At 41.5% G+C, this 16,647-nt stretch overlaps 1 protein-coding gene across 10 annotated transcripts in view; it reads left to right on the top strand.

Moving 5' to 3' along the window:
- MTRR (5-methyltetrahydrofolate-homocysteine methyltransferase reductase) overlaps window positions 1-16,647 on the top strand; it is a 40,993-nt gene that overhangs the window by 19,757 nt on the left and 4,589 nt on the right. For 6 of the 10 annotated variants that reach the window (XM_036410200.2, XM_045571148.1, XM_036410203.2 and 3 more), the window contains 7 exons: window positions 888-1,068; window positions 4,562-4,604; window positions 5,468-5,654; window positions 7,127-7,245; window positions 8,877-8,969; window positions 9,068-9,250; window positions 10,022-11,174. In XM_036410200.2, coding sequence (XP_036266093.1) covers window positions 888-1,068; window positions 4,562-4,604; window positions 5,468-5,654; window positions 7,127-7,245; window positions 8,877-8,969; window positions 9,068-9,250; window positions 10,022-10,166 — 951 coding nt within the window. In that variant the 3' untranslated portion in view covers window positions 10,167-11,174. Of the gene's footprint in view, window positions 1-887; window positions 1,069-4,561; window positions 4,605-5,467; window positions 5,655-7,126; window positions 7,246-8,876; window positions 8,970-9,027; window positions 9,251-10,021; window positions 11,175-16,647 lie in introns of those variants that run through there. The other 4 variants (XR_004982993.2, XM_036410205.2, XM_036410206.2 and 1 more) reach the window with 4 other exon arrangements.

The following is a 16,647-nucleotide window of genomic DNA, read 5'->3' as shown; positions in this document are numbered from 1 at the left end:
ATGGATAAGCTTGGAATTGTGCATTGGAATCCCAAGTTGTTATTAGCATATTAGGTCCTTTACCCAAGAGTTTGGACTTTGGACTCAAGACTTCATTTTTGCTTTATTTGTTTATATTTTCCTCTTTCTATTTTCCTCTTTCTACAATGAATCTGAGTGACTAAGTGTCCACATACTGCAAGGTGATGGATGTTCTCACCCTCTGTCTCTTCAGACTCATATCCACATTCCTCTGCACCCAGATTGAACTACATATGGTCCCTGTGCCTTCTTGTAGCCATGCCATCTTCAATCCCCTGGTTTCATGTGGCCAGCCTTCAGCTCAAGCTTGCATTTTGTAACATCCTAACATCCTGTGTGTGCCCCTTTGGGGGAGGTAGCTTCTTGTACACTAATAACTCCTTGATTTATGTTGCTCTCACTATCCATGAAACCTTACGGGCTAGATAGGTGTCATTTTGTCCCAGTGCCTATCACATCAAAAGCAGTTAACAGTTGCCAAGTAAATGTAGAAGTCTAAGTTGTCATCATCAGCTAAGACAAGAACAGTGTTGTGTACTGAGACAAAATGTTGAATTATGAGACTTCTTGGTCATTTTTACTCAGATACACCTGACATGTAATTTGAGATTATACTTTTGACTGAGGAGTTTGGTTTAGGATATAGGAAAGTTAAACAAAAACAGAACATAAAAATGGGTTTTCTTAACAGGCTGATGTTAAAGCAAATAGCAAAGTAATTCTCTTTTTCTGACCACACTTGTAGTGGCTCTCTCACTTTTCCTTAGGTAATCGGACACATCCTCAGGTAGATGCTAACAGACAGTATAATAGCCAGAGCCAGAGCATGTAGAAATTTAAGTCTGCTCTCTTTGCTTGGGTCACAGGCATTTCTGCGGGCCCTTGTGGACTGTACCAGTGATGGTGCTGAAAAGCGAAGGCTGCAGGAGCTGTGCAGCCGACAGGGAGCGGCCGATTATAACCATTTTGTGAGGGATGCCTGTGCCAGCTTGTTAGACCTCCTGCTCGCCTTCCCATCCTGTCAGCCTCCTCTCAGCCTCCTATTCGGTGAGTGATCACGGTCATGGCTCTTTGGATTCTATGCGGGACACGTCTGAATGATCTGTGAGCAGGAGGTAAACATCTTACAGTTTGTCTTCCAGGCGCCTTGACATCAGAACTGCCTTCTAGAAGTCAGAAAATCCCTCTCCCAAGCTTTTTTCTTCTGCTATTGTCACTATCATTTTCTCTCTGAATATAGCCACTTTTTTTTTTGTTGTTGTATTATAGATGTGCCCCAAATCTCTTTTTTTTTCTTCTCAGCATTCAGTGTATTTTAATTTTGCTATTTTTCAGAAAGCATTTTTCCAAATTTTATCTAAAAACAAGCTTTCTAAGAAAAAAATTATTTAAAAAAAATTATGAACATTATATTTAATTGATGGTGGTTGATGAAGTGTGCAGGAAGTGCTTTGTGTGCAGGAAGCAGAAGGAAACATTTTGTGTGCAAGTCCAGATTTAGGGTTCTTCAAGAGGAAAGGGGGGATCATCATGTCCTCCCAGTACAACAGGCATTACTTAGGTTGCTTCGGGTGTTAAGCTGGGGGGAACCTGCCACAGAATATTCAAATGTAAATAGGTCCTGTTTTTTGTTTATACCATCTATTGGGGTTCTCAAACTCCACAGAAGATCCTCCCTGAGGACCCTGTCCAGGGGAGTAAGGGGCTTTTGGTAGAGTCTCTGTGACTTACTTCCCTGGGCTTACAATTTTGTCATTTGCTCTCTGTTTATTTGTAGTGATATGTATAAAATCCCTAAAATTGGCATTTGTCTTTGGAGGCAGGAAAATGTGTATTGTACTTTTCACTGTTGGGCCAGCAAGGTACCTTTTTTTTTTTAAATTTATTTTTATTTTTTACAGAGAGGAAGGGAGACAGATAGTTAGAAACATCAATGAGAGAGAAATATTAATCAGCTGCCTCCTACACACCCCCCACTGGGGATATGCCCGCAACCAAAGTACATGCCCGTGACCGGAATCAAACCTGGGACCCTTCAGTCAGCAGACCGATGCTCTATCCACTGAGCCAAACCAGTTAGGGCTCAAGGTGCCTTTTGATGCCCAATACAGTTAAGGGCCCTCTCCTTTACAAGTCAGCCTGTTTTCTTGTTCTTTTCATTTCTTAGTATTTTGTACTCTTTCCTCTTCCTCAAAAGTGTTACCAAGTGAGGGTGCCCTTCTCTGTTTTTCTGTGTTCACACAAACACTCCTGCCTTTTTATTTGAGTCTTTTAGGTTAATAGAGGGCTTGGGTAACATTCAGAACATGTGCAGGGAAGTCATATAAAGTCTTGTGAAGCTCTCAATCATAGAAAAGTGTTTCTTTTTATATATTTTCAACTACCCTTTAAAACTTATGCCAAAACCGGTTTGGCTCAGTGGATAGAGCATCGGCCTGCGGACTGAAAGGTCCTGGGTTCAATTTCGGTCAAGGGCATGTACCGTGGTTGTGAACACATCTTTCTCATCGATGTTTCTAACTCTCTATCTCTCGCCCTTCCTCTCTATACAAAATCAATAAAATATATATTTTTAAAAATAAAAAAATTAAAAAAATTAAATATATTTTTAAAAAATAAATAAAACTTATATATCATTTATTACATCCTATATAATAAAAGCCTAATATGCTGTATCTAGTTGGCCATTCAACCAATCAAAGCATAATATGTTAAAGATATGCTAAATCCATTCACCCACTCACTATGATGTGCACTGACACCCAGGGGCAGATGCTCAGACCAGTAGGTAGCTTGCTGCTGGGGTCCGGCCGATCGGGACTGAGTGACATGGGCTGGACACATCCTGGAGTCCTCCCGCAGTCCCTCTCTAGCTGGCCACCTCCTGCATCCCTTCCAAGCCCCAATCATGCACTGTGAGGTCCCTAGGCCTGGCCTGCATCTCTCACAATCTGGGACTCCTTGGGGGTGTCAGAGAGCCAGTTTTGGCCCAATTCCAGAAAGACCAGTCACTATGTTGCCCACTGACCACCAGGGGGCAGACATTCAGTGCAGGAGGTGCCCCCTGTTGGTCAGTGGCTCCCACAGGGGTAGCACTGCTCAGCCAGAAGCCAGGCTCTTTGCTGACGAGCACAGCAGTGGTGATGGGCCTAAGCTGTCAGTTGGACATCCCTTGAGATTCTCCTAGACTATGAGAGGGCACAGGTCTGGCTGAGCTATCTTCTCCCTCTCCTCACCCCTCTCCCCCCGTGCATGAATCTTGTGCACCGGGCCTCTAGTAGTTATATAAAAAATTTGAGCCCTGTATGAAACCTTTTTATATTTACTAAAACTAAGCCATTTTAGAAAGGTTTTTCCAAATTTTTGCTAAGTAACTATAACAAATACGACATTGAAAATTTTTTACTACTACAAATATGACTTTGAAAGTTATTACAAAGATAAAGTTGAAAAATTCCAAAGCTTGATAGCGCACAATTAGGTATCCATATACTGACTTTTTTTTCCTATTTTTTTTTAATATATTTTATTGATTTTTTACAGAGAAGAAGAGAGAGGGATAGAGAGTTAGAAACATTGATGAGAGAGAATCATCGATCAGCTGCCTCTTGCACACCCCCTGCTAGGGATGTGCTCGCAATCAAGGTATATGCCCTTGACCAGAATCGAACCTGGGACTCTTCAGTCTGCAGGCCAACACTCTATCCACTGAGCCAAACCGGTTTCGGCTATACTGACTTCTTAACCTTCTTTAAGAGTACCTATGTATCTTGAAACCACTAGGTTTCTGGATATCCTGATTTAAAGTAACTATCTCCCCCTTCTCCCCCCATCCCCCTTTTTAAAAATTTTTTTACTATATAAATATAAGAAGGAAAAATACTTTAAGCCTCAGTAGTTCCCATAATTCATAAAATAGTAGTCTTTAATCTTTCTGGGGGTCATGATCCTACTTCAAATCTGAAAACTCTGAACACACCCCCTAGCAAGCTGATACATACACTCAGAAAATTTAATGGTTCCTTGACCCTCACCTGCACTCATGGATCCTATTCTATAACAGCCTTTAGGTAGAAATATTGATTTCAGACTGAGAAAATACAGTATGTCTGGTTTACTTTAGGAATTGGAGAAAAATATTCAATAGTATTTTATTGTTTCTTTTTTTTTCCCAATAGTATTTTACATGTGCTTCAAAATATTATTTAAAACTAAAACATTTCTTAAAAATATATATATTTTTTTATGTTAGAGAGGAAGGGGGAAGAGAGAGAGAAACATCAGTGATGAGAGAGAATCACTGATCCGCTGCCTTCCGCTGAGACCTTGTGACCTTGCCCAGAATTGAAACTGGGACCCTTCAGTCCTCAAACTGACACTCTATCCACTGAACCAAACTGGCAAGGCTAAATTATATTTAATATTCTAAATAAAATAAAAAATAAAAATAAATTGAGAACTTGAATTTTTTTATCCTTTGTGTAGCATTTATTTTCAGTAGCTGTGAATTAATGGTTCCTTATTCTTATTTTTTTTCTAGAACACCTTCCGAAGCTCCAGCCCAGACCATACTCTTGTGCAAGGTACAGTTATTTAACATGATATATGGTATCTTCCTCCCAAAATGTTATGAAAGTCCAACTTCCAAATCCTTCACATTTACTCAGTGAAATCTTACCTGATTGTGGGGACAATAGCAGCATAACGAGGAGTGAGGCCGACCAGCGTCCAGACTCCTGTCCTCCCCGAGGTCACAGGGTAGGGGCTCTCCAGTGGGGCCGTGCTCCCACTTCTCCAGGTCCTCCTGCTGCCGTTGTTGTGTGCGCATTGGCCATCTTGGGGCAGTGGAGGAGGGTGGGGAGGAGCGGGAAAAGTATGTAAATCTTATCTAGTCTTGAAGGCAAACAGGTTATTATAAATTTTTTTTTTAATTGATTTTTCACAGAGAGGTAGGGAGAGAGAGAGAGAGAGCTAGAAACATCGACCAGCTGCCTCTTTCACACCCCTTACCTGGGATGTGCCCGCAACCAATGTACATGCTTCTGACCGGAATCGAACCTGGGACCTTCCAGTCCACAGACCAACGCTCTACCACTGAGCCAAACCGGTTTCGGCAAACAGGTTATTATAAGCTTTCCCAGAATGTTATCATAAAATGTGGGTGGGGGAAGGGGTACTTTTAAGTAGGAATAGAGTTCTTCTCTCTGAAGAGTTAGAAGGTACATTCCTGCTCAGGGGAATACCGGGTGGAGCAAAAGTAGGTTTACAGTTGTTCATACAGAAATAATACAATAATTAATCAATAACACAAAAATAAATTCTGTATCTTGTACTCACAACTGAACCTACTTTTGCCCCTCCCTGTATTCTCACTGCACTAAAAAGAAGTTTATTTTGGCCTGAATGTATTAGTCTTAAAAGTGTTTAAAAATGTGTGTCTTTGTAGCTCAAGTCTGTCTCACCCAGGGAAGCTTCACTTTGTTTTTAACGTTGTGGAGTTTCTGTCCACCACCACACCCGTGGTTCTTCGGCGAGGCGTGTGCACAGGTTGGCTGGCCACATTGGTTGAATCAGTTCTTCAGCCGAACAGACATGCATCCCATGCAGATGGTGGGAAGGCCCTGGCTCCACAGGTACTATGAGTGTGCAGTGTTGGCATCATTGAAATTATGTTCTTTGCCTGGTTAGAAAGAACATATTGTTTCCCTCCATTATCCATTAGATTATGCCATACTTGAATTTTTAAATCCTGTTGGAAAACATAGCTTTCACTCCCTGTTAAGTGGTCTATGCATTTTGTAAATGTGTAAGCATGAATTTTATATTCATAGAAGACTTCCTTGAATGTTCTTGGTAGATTGACATAGGAAGAATATTGAAAACAGCCTCATTTTATGTTTAGGCTGTATAACCTGTGTCCCAAATAATTCCTTTTAGGAATAATAATTCCTCAGTTGTCAGCCAGAGACTGATTTTATGTCCTTCAGTCTGGGTGGTAGGAGTTTCACTGGCCCATGCCCCTACCCTTTTGTCAGCCGTGGTGTGTAAATTCTGAATTAGTGCTAGTAGTGAGGAAACTGTGTGGAGAATCACTTTTAAACCCCGTAGAGTACCCTAGCCAGTTTGGCTCAGTGGCTAGAGCATCGGTCTGTGGACTGAAGGTTCCCAGTTCATTTCCAGCCAAGGGCATATGCCTGGGTTGCAGGCTCGATTCCCAGTAGGGGATGTGCAGGAGGCAGCTGATCAATGATTCTCTCTCATCATTGATGTTTCTCTCTCTATCCCTCTTTCTTCCTCTCTAAAGTCAATAAAATTTTAAAAATAATAAAACCCATAGAGGAAAATCTTATTTGATTTCTTATAAACAAACTGGACATATTTCTATCTGAATGTAGTGGCGTTGTAAGCTTGGACTATAGAGTCCATTCCTATGTTCTTAACTCTTAGTGTCCATCCAGCAAAACTTAGGCATGTGGCAAAGTGAACCTGAAAATAAGTATATTTACAACTGATTCCTTGTAAGTACTCTGGCACATGAATTAGAAGAAAAATAGTGAAAAGATTTTAACTGTCTCTATCACTTATTCTTTTAGTTTTGCACAAACACAAGTAACATTGGAACCTAGCATACCATAACACAATCTCTAAATCTTCAGAGCAAGCTCATACTTTCCCCTTCAGTTCCTTAATTTTCATTTAAAACTTTTCACCCCATATTAATGTTAATCTTCATTGCCCTGTGTTAATCTTCATTGTTTCTGCTTATCTCCAAAATGCACGCAATGGGTGGCATGCTAGGAAACATCTTATTCATGGAACTAGAAAAGAATTAGATAAGTCATGTTTTACCTCAGAAATATGCCTGTCATTTTTAAAACACCATAGATTTGGATGGAAAATAAAAATATGTAAGTCAGATTTATTTCTCTGTAGTGACAAATATGTTCCTGGTTTCATGAACTAATGATGTAATGCTGCTGTTTAATTTTACGGTGCTCCTTTTAGGGGAATTTGCACTTGTTGATTTCCTTAGCACATATCATATCGGTTATAGGCTTTGTCTAGGTTTTCTTTCATACGTATGACTGTTGGTTTAATGTTACAGATATCCATTTCTCCTCGCACAGCAAACTCTTTCCACTTGCCAAATGACCCCTCCATCCCCATCATCATGGTGGGTCCTGGAACTGGCGTAGCGCCCTTCATTGGTTTCCTGCAGCATAGGTAAGCGCTGGCTGGCTGGTGAGCACATAAGCACATGGGTCCCGTGTGGTCTTGGCTGGGGATAGAACTGAGAGCTTTTTTGTTTCTTCTGTGATTTTTAGAATATTGGATTTTGCTTATAAAATTTTTATTTGAAAAATTATCATCAAATTTGTGATAGCATAACAATCTGTCACCAAGGGAGAAGTGAAGATGCCATCTTCTGGAGAGTCACTTTGTGCTGGAGCTTCCCTTCTTACTGCAGCACTTTCCTGACTCCCTGGCTGCTCCGTGGCTTGGGGCACTCCGCTAGAGGCACGTTTCCAGCAGAGCTTCGTGCAGTGATGCTGTGCAGACCGTCCAGTCTGTTCCTTAAGTCAGTGTTTTTCAACCTTTTTTGGGCAAAGGCACACTTGTTTCATGAAAAAAATCACGAGGCACACCACCATTAGAAAATGTTAAAAATTTTAACTCTGTGCCTATATTGACTATATATAAAGTAATTCTCTTGAATAGGAATCAAATAAACACAAAGAAAGTATTTTATAATTACTTTATTATGAAATATTAAGTAAACAAAATAGTGAAAAATTATAAAATTCTTGTCTTGTCTGCACCTATGGCACACCAGGCAACATCTCGCGGCACACTAGTGTGCCGCGGAACAGCGGTTGAAAAACGCTGCCTTAAGTAGATAAAATTGGTGGTGACAGTGCCAATTATACCAAAAGTTTCAAAGTTAAGCCCCAAACAGCAATAATGTTCAATGGAACGATACTAACGGATATATTTTTTTTTTCTGAGAACAGAACTGCTTGATATAAAATAAATAAAATTGTGTTTCTCTCCCCATATGTAAAATAATGAACAGTTTTTATGTGCTGTTCCCCAGATAATGAGAGTAATGCCATTTGGACATAATTTTGCTGTCATTTTACTATTTTACTTTAAGAAAGCGGAAGAGTGATGGCAGACACACTCGGCGTGTCTCATTGGTGTGCCCAGCATTTCTGACATCCCACAAGCCCTGTGCCACGTTCCAGTGTATTAATTCAGAGCTCATTTTGTTCATAAGGTTGCTATTAATATTGAATGTAGAAGTCAGTCTAAGTTTCACAATGTGGTGGTTGCATTTTCCATGTTACTAAGATGTCCCATAGAGCTCCTAGGTGTCTACAGCTCAGAGACTCTGACTCATTGCAATGTCTGCTGCAGGGCCAAGTGCCCTGAGGAGAGTGAAATGTTAAGATGTTAATTCAGCCGAGACTGGTTTGGCTCAGTGGATAGAGCGTTGGCCTGCGGACTGAAAGGTCCCAGGTTTGATTCCAGTTGGAGGCATGTACCTTGGTTGCGGGTACATCTCCAGTAGGGGGTGTGCAAGAGGCAGCTCATCGATGATTCTCGCTCATCGATGATTCTCCCTCATCGATGTTTCTAACTCTCTATCCCTCTTTCTTCCTCTCTGTAAAAAGTCAAAAAAATATATTTAAAAAAAAATTAATTCAGTGAGTGAACTTTCAGAGACTTCAAAGGCAGAGTTTACAGACCTTTCTGGGTTGGTTGGTGGTATTTCCCAGCCAAACAGAGAGGTTGGTTGTATAAATATATATATATTCCTTAAGTTAAACATCTCACCTTTCTTTCTCACTCAGAGAGAAACTCCAAGAACAGCATCCAGACGGACACTATGGGGCGATGTGGTTGTTTTTTGGCTGTAGACATCAGGAGAGGGATTATTTATTCAGGTACTCTGCAACTCTAGTATTGTCCGCCTCAACCATGCAGGTGCGATTCTCACTACAGACTTTTCAACTTTAAATCACAAACCTCCTGTGTATTTCAGAGAAGAGCTCAGACATTTCCATGAGCGTGGAATCCTCACTCACCTGAAGGTTTCCTTCTCAAGAGACTCTCCTGCCGGGAAGGAGCAAGCCCCCGTGAAGTACGTGCAGGACAACATCCAGCTTCACAGCAAGCAGGTGGCAAGGCTCCTCCTTCATGAGAACGGTTACATTTACGTGTGTGGGTAAGCAGCCCTCATGCTCAGGTGCCAGGTCGGGGAGGCAGGCAGTGACATTTACTGAAGGAGCAAGGCGCCAATCGGGTAAAAACCCAGACACGGAGGGAGGAGAGATTTGATGCTTAAGTACAGGATGAGAAATATAAGTTCCGAAATGACTTCAATATACATTTTACTGTAAGGGGCAGGTCAGATTCAGTTCGTGGAGTGCTGGCGTCCTGTCCAACACTTCTTTTCATTTAACAATACTCAAGTGCCTACTGAGTATTTGGCATTGTTCAGATGATGAGGGGTACAAAGGTAAATGAGATACACTCCCTGCCACTAGACAGGGCATTCCCTGGGCGGGGAGCAGGTGACCAAGTGCCTACAATATGGCAAGTGCTGTGCAGGGGACTGCAGGGCATTGGGGAGGGGGGTACCTCAGTTTTCTGTAAATGAACAGAGCTGAGGCACGTCAGAGCATTGAGAGAACAGCCAGGCTGATCAGAAGCCAGAGGGGAAGTTCATTCAACATTTAAGGTTTGGGCCGCTCCCAGGACATGGACTTTGAAGGAGAGGAGTGTAAGCTGTGACCAGTATGTGTTAGAATGGTCACTGTGGGAAGGCCTGGTGTTGGGGGAGTGACAGGGCTGGGGCGGGGAGACCTTTGGGGACTTTCTGGAGAAATGGAAGGAGGACTAAAGTGTAGTGTGGGGCGCCTTAGATTCATGAATTAAGGAAGATTTGGTAAAAATTCCTGGGTTAAACATTGGTACTATTATTTCTTTTTTCTAGAGATGCTAAGAATATGGCCAGGGATGTAAATGATACCCTTGTGGAAATAATAAGCAAAGAGGTTGGAGTTGATAAACTGGAAGCAATGAAAACTTTGGCTACTTTAAAAGAAGAAAAACGCTATCTTCAGGATGTATGGTCATAAAAGCAGGAAATGAAGAGAATTGAGGTTATTTTATTTATTTTATTTTTTTTACTGAAATTACTAAAAGACACCTTCACTGAAGTTTCGATTTTTAAAATTTAAAAAAAAATTGTTTTAAATTTTGGTTAGGGAGAGTGGGGAGTGGATCACTTAATAGAATAACTAACTTCCAGTTTGGTTTTCCTTATCCACCCCTAATCTCCTTCCCCTCCCCAAATCAGCCTGTGGCCTTTAGGCCCCCTGGGCTAAGGGGCAGCCCTCAACCCTCCACCAGCACCTCCCTCCTGGGGCCACGTCCACATCCTGGGGAACTTCACAGAGACCTGACCAGATCGCAGGGAGCCTGTATCAGTGAGTGTGGGGGCTTCCCAATGTGGGATGTGGGCACCTGAGTCCCTCAGGCAAATAGTTAAATCTGGGAACTCATGTTGCCAATTTTTTAAATAATGTAAAAATAATTTATAATTCTTACATGAAATGTACCATAAAGATTATACATGTATAGAATATCTATTATAATTATGTTTCTATTACCTTATCAGATGTTTATTTTAATTCCCAAAACTATATTTCTGATAACAAATATTTTAAGGTAATGCTTATAGGGAATTTTTCTGTGTGTGATCCTAGAAATATGAAATATATTTTGAAATTCTATTTTGGTGTATGATTTATTTATCTCAATTACTTTTTGACATTACAATTCTAGAATTTAGGAAAATTTGCATTCAATTTACAGATATGAGCAAAAACCTATCATAGTAAAGCTACAACCTCTTTTCCCTCCCTTTCTCCCATCCCCAAATCTTTTCATTTTGGCATGTTCGGTAGTTTTTCCACATAACTTACCCCCATGATCACTCAAATTTTTATCTTAGACTTAAAATGTCTACTTAATGAAAAGAAAAGAGAAACATGTTGAAATTTTACCATTTTCTTAACATGTTGTATCTTTACCATGTTAAAATGCAGAAACTGGAATACAGAATGTCCAATATATAACTGTCATTCCTTTTCATTGTTTTTGTCATTTAAAAAAATGCTCGCTCTTCATTGTTTAGCTTAGTACAGTGCCTCAGAATCTCTAAGGGTGATGGAGATTGCTGAAGGGTATTTTCAGTCTACTGTCAGATATTAATCAAAATTTGAAGAGGAACTGGTGGAGAAGGTTTTGTTGCCTTTAACTTGCACTTTGGCCATGTGGGTCATAGCATCCCTGGTGAAGCAGTCCTCCAGCCAGGGAAACAGGGAGAGGGTGTTCACTCATGAGCCTTCCTGAGTTCTCCCGTGGGCAGTGTGAGCCAGGACCTGTTTTGGGGACTGAAGACACAGCCAGTTGTCATCACCACTCCATTTATTACAAAGCAGACTGCCCCAGATCTTTAAAATCACATTAAATTGTATGAATTATATGTTAATTCTTTTAAATTTCAATTTTCAGATACATATAACCAAAACTGATCTTTGTTGAAATATTGCCAAGGACAAGTGCAATACTCATTCACGGAAGGCATCTTTTATCCCTCTCCCAGAATCTCCCACTACGTGCGCCGCCCCCCCCCCCCCCACACACACCCACGCACACACAATGTATGAAGAATCTGACTTAAAAGTGTCTGAAAACCCTGTGGGTCTTTATGGCTCAAATTCTATTCACAACACCACCACACTTGGCTCTGGGTTTTCTGAAAAGGCCATACATCTCCACCTCCACATGCAATAGGAGACCTGTGGGACTATGTCGGCAGACAAGGCCTGTCCAGGAAGACGGAGGCTCTTGTTGTTATATTACTCCACAGAGGCCTGGGATTCTCAGGGGACCAAAAGGCCAGTCCCCAGACAAATGGAAATAATTGCTAAGATATGAGGGCCAAAACAAGTGAATCAGAATGCAAAGCAGAGCAGCTTTGCAAAGGGAGCAAGCTGAAAACTGACAAGGAAGTTGAAATTCTCCAATTTACTTAATACTAGATGCAGCTATTTTTTTAGCTTTTAAAATTTAACCCAGAGGACAATGCAGTTGGAAATGATAGCAGGATCCCATAATGTTGACTTTGAACCTCAAATGCAGGAATGATTTAGGACGGGGTTCTGTTATAAATGCCCACATAAACCTCACATTTCCAACAGCTGTATGTGGGAAATCAGTTGTGAACCTGGATGCACAGATTGGAGGTGGGGACCTTTCCATGAGATCAAGTACATATCACTGTGAGTATTCATTGGGAAATGGATTGGGGGATAAATATTGTACGAAATGACATGTGTCTTGGCTCCCTAGTGTTGCATGACTGGAAAGATTGTGAACATGCACATTTAGGCTTTTATTTGGAGAGACATGGGACATAAAATTTCAAATCACAGGGCTGGTTAGTGGACTGTGGCACCGAGTTGGCAAGGTATTACATCCCTCTGAGGCCCTGGTCCTCTTCTGTAGGCTCAGTTTCCCTCTTCTGATACACGATATATTTCTGCTCCTTAGCGTATAAATAGAAGAAGGGGAAACTATCTTCAAATGTTCTATTGAAACAAAAGATGCATAATACTGTTTCTGAAATTATAAAGTTCTAGGCAAATGCTGGGTTCTTATTGACAATATGCAGTAAGATGGTTTCTATATCTTAATGAATATGTTTATTTGATCTTAAGAATGAAAGTCTTTCCTTTAGTCATTTTAATAATATTGGGTTGTGTTTTTGGTTACGTGATTTTATACAAAAAAGGGAGTCACTTTCTCTAAGAGATTCTGATATATTTAGGAAAATGGAAACCCGTCATGACTTTTATTTTAGAGAAGAGGGTCCTTGTGCCTCAGGCTTTTAAGAAAGAACCATAACATCTGTATGCCAGCTCGAGGCACAGGGCCCCGGACATCTTAAGTCATTCGTAGACACCCAGAGTAGCATCAGATGCCTGATGTGAGACAAAGCAAAGGCCAATCTGTGGAAAAATACGTTTTAACTCCATTTCTCACTGTTCCTTTTATTCCTTTATTTGTAGTGAAAATGACATTATTCTAGAGAGAATTAGTAGCTTTCACCTCACCTTGGTAAGCTATAAGGACAGAAATATAAGAGGGTTTCTTTTCTATTTAAATGTAATCTACTTTTAATTCTCATTTTCTAAGTGAAAAATCAGGACATGGGAGGACAAATTTCTGCACTCCTGAAATGGTGTTTTATCCTTGGGTGCTAAAACACCAGTCTGTCTTCTCATTGGCCTCTTAATTGTGGGTTTCATGTGTGACGTTGCAAAGAGCATGCATGAGCTCCAGAAGGAACTTTACTTGTTCTGGCAACTTTCCTTGAGGTCTCCTGGATTGGTTTTCCTCTGCAGAGGGTGGACAGCAATGGCTTTGACACAGAAGAGCTTAGGCAGGAGCATGGCAGACCACAGGCAAGCACTGCCAGGGTTCCTCAGCTGGAAGTGAGCATTTTACCTCAGGCTGGGGATTTGGCTGAGGCTGGTGCTATGGTTTCAGCCCGAGGGACAGTGTAGGGAAGTACCCAGCACACTCTTCTCATGACTCCTGACCCAAAACAACCATGTGAAAAGATAAAACACAAAGTGAAAACATCAGCACTACAGACTCTGTGTTTTATATAACAAGTTTCTAAAACGTTTAGTCATGCAAAAATAAAGATATTTAGGTATTTTTAAAGAAGGGCTTTGTCACCCCAAATGCGAAGGACCTAGTGAATCTGAGGAGCTTTGGGGGTGCTGGGTCAGGCTCAGCAACATGAAGTCACCAAGCTCAGGCGTTTCCTTCCTCATTTGCCAATCCATTTTAGGCATGTTTCTGTGCCACAGCTCCTAGAAACGTACTTGGGCCACCTGAACTCCCTTTCTCCTTCAGGAACTTTTCACTAAGCCCCCCTGAAGTAGATTCTGACTAGAATTGACATAAATCTGGGGAAATACAGAGGAGTACTTGCGTGTGAGAGGCAGGCAGAGATCCTAAAGAAACTGAAGAGGAATGAGGCGTGAGCATGTCCTAAGTGTTGAGAAGCCTACCAAGGGATGATGGGTGAAACCATAGCACCATCATCCAGGACAAATCAGGGATCTGGCCCCATTGACTTATGGCGTAATGCCCAAGAGAAAGGAAGTAAATGTAGAAAATGGTCAGAGAAGTAGGAGACCTAAAAAGATGGGGATCTGGGCACCCCAAGCTGAGTGTTATGGAGGGTCCCAGGAGGGACCCATGATCTGTGTGGGTAGAAAGAACCTTGGACTCGACTGGATCATCTGCTCAGAGTGCAGGGGGGCAGAAGGGAAAAAGGGTCCTGACTTCCTACAAAATGGTGAAAAGAATCCTAGGAAATAAAGCCTATGTGAGTGAGTGTATCCACGTGAGTCTTTGGTAGTTAGTGGGAATAAGGGAACTACGAGGCCATGGTGAAGCTTGGAGATACTGTACATGAGTGGCTTTGCAAACAATGTTTCCCTGGTGGGTGCACTATGAAAAGAATTTGAACGGGGATTTGCTTTATTTGTGGTAGCTGTAGGGGCTGAATGTTCCTGAAAAATAAATGAGCGTCACTGAAAATAGTACCTGAAAGTATCTTAGTGGCTTCTTAACTGTTCTAAAAATAAGACTTCTTCAGTAAAAAAAATAAAAAAATAAAAAAATAAAAAAGAGGAAGATGGGACCTTTTTGTTTATAGCACACCACCTTGTTACTCTCCTTTCTCGCTCCCCGCCTCTGCACCCTCCCCCCCTTGGAAACCTAAGCACAGTGGTAAGATTACAGTGGTGAATGCTCATGCTGGTACTTCACCAACTTTGTTTCAGCAATTAAATCCCATCAGCAAAAACACTGATTTCCTCCATCTCATCTTTCTTATTTAATTCATGCCCAGCCTGCCCCTCTCACAATCTAGGAGCCCTCAGGGGCGGGAGGCCACCCGGCAATCGGGAAGGTGACACCCCCATTACACCTCTGGTGCTGCCACTGCCGGCAGCGCAATCCTCAGCCAGCCCTGGTTTCTTGAGCCTGGGGCAGCTGGGTAGCTACCATCTGAGCAGCTGGGGGGCTGAGGGGACTGGGGGACTCTGGAGGCAGGCAGGTAGAGTGCCCGTGCCCGCATGGGGCCTTATTGTGTGCCTGCCGCCCCTGGGGGCTGAGGTTACTGGGTGCTGCCATCTTGTGGCTGTGGGCACCACCATCTTTGAGGATGTGGCAGTCTATTAGCATATCTCCTTTTTACTGGTTAGTATATTTATTGATTGATTTGAGAGATAGAGATCAATTTGTTGTATCTATTTATGCATTCATTGGTTACTTCTTGTTTGTGCCATGCCTAGGGATCAAACTCTCCACCTTGGTGTATCAGGATGATGCTCTAACCAACTGAGCTACCTGGCCAGGGCCCTTAATTTCTTTAAATCTTCATTCCAAACCAGGCTCTTGTTTGTAGATTAGAATTTTAGTTCAAATTGCAATGGCTTTTATAGACTTACTTTTCTATTGTAAATAAACAAACAAACAAAACAAAAAAAAACAACAACTATATTTTGAAGCTGTACCATTTGAAACATGCCTGCCAATCAGCAAGCAAACAGACCACCACTGAAAGGGAACTTTTCTAATAAGGAGCAAGGGGGACATAGCTGTGGTAACTTGAATGGGATCATCACACTGCTTGGGAGTTATGGTTAAGGATGGAAACACATCATAGAATGGTAGGTGTGTCTTTGACATCGCTCTAAGTGCAGTGGCTTTGCTAACATATTAGGTGGAGTACAATTCAATTATCTAAGGCTCATCCAACAAGGATTTATTTAAATTTAGCGTATGCCCTTGAAACATCCTGCTGGTCTGGCTTTTGTAAAAGGCAAACCTAACTTATTTTCCTCCTCCCTCCCTCAACCCTTGTTGAGACAAATAAATAAAAATAAAACTGGTAGGCCAGACCAGAAGGCTGGATATAGCTATCATTTAGACTTGGCTAAATGATGTTTGGAAATACATTTAGGTGTTAAGGTCACGAGGCACCAGTTAATACAAGGAGACAAATATATCTCCAAGAAGAGGCTGATGGTATAAGGGAGTTAATTGGTACTTTAACCTGCTGTTTCTTCGGAGGGTGGGCATATACAGCTGAAACTTCTTACGTTTATGTAATAAGGTTTCCTTTATTTTAAAAGCAGGTATTTATAATCAAGTATTAACTTTACCCAAGGAACTAAAAATAGCAGGGGAACCAAGGAAGGTAAACATATTTCAAGGCCGTCTTTATTAAGAAACTTTTGGGGTGAGCAGCATTGCTCACATCAAATTCCAGGTCTTCGTGAACTTAAACTTCTGCAGCTGAATTGTTCTGTAACTGGAGTCTTCTGTTCTTCTGTTTACTTAGTGAGTAGCCATACCGGAATTCCTTGGGAGAAGTCACTAAAAAACACTCTTTAAAGGCACAAGACAAAGGGGAACAAAGAATAGGTGAATGTTCTGTCATAGGGGGAACCCGGGACATTCACC

This window comes from Pipistrellus kuhlii, unplaced genomic scaffold (assembly GCF_014108245.1).
Source record: "Pipistrellus kuhlii isolate mPipKuh1 unplaced genomic scaffold, mPipKuh1.p scaffold_m20_p_4, whole genome shotgun sequence".
Taxonomy (NCBI): Eukaryota; Metazoa; Chordata; class Mammalia; order Chiroptera; family Vespertilionidae; genus Pipistrellus; species Pipistrellus kuhlii.
This window is presented reverse-complemented; position numbering and strand designations above follow the sequence as displayed.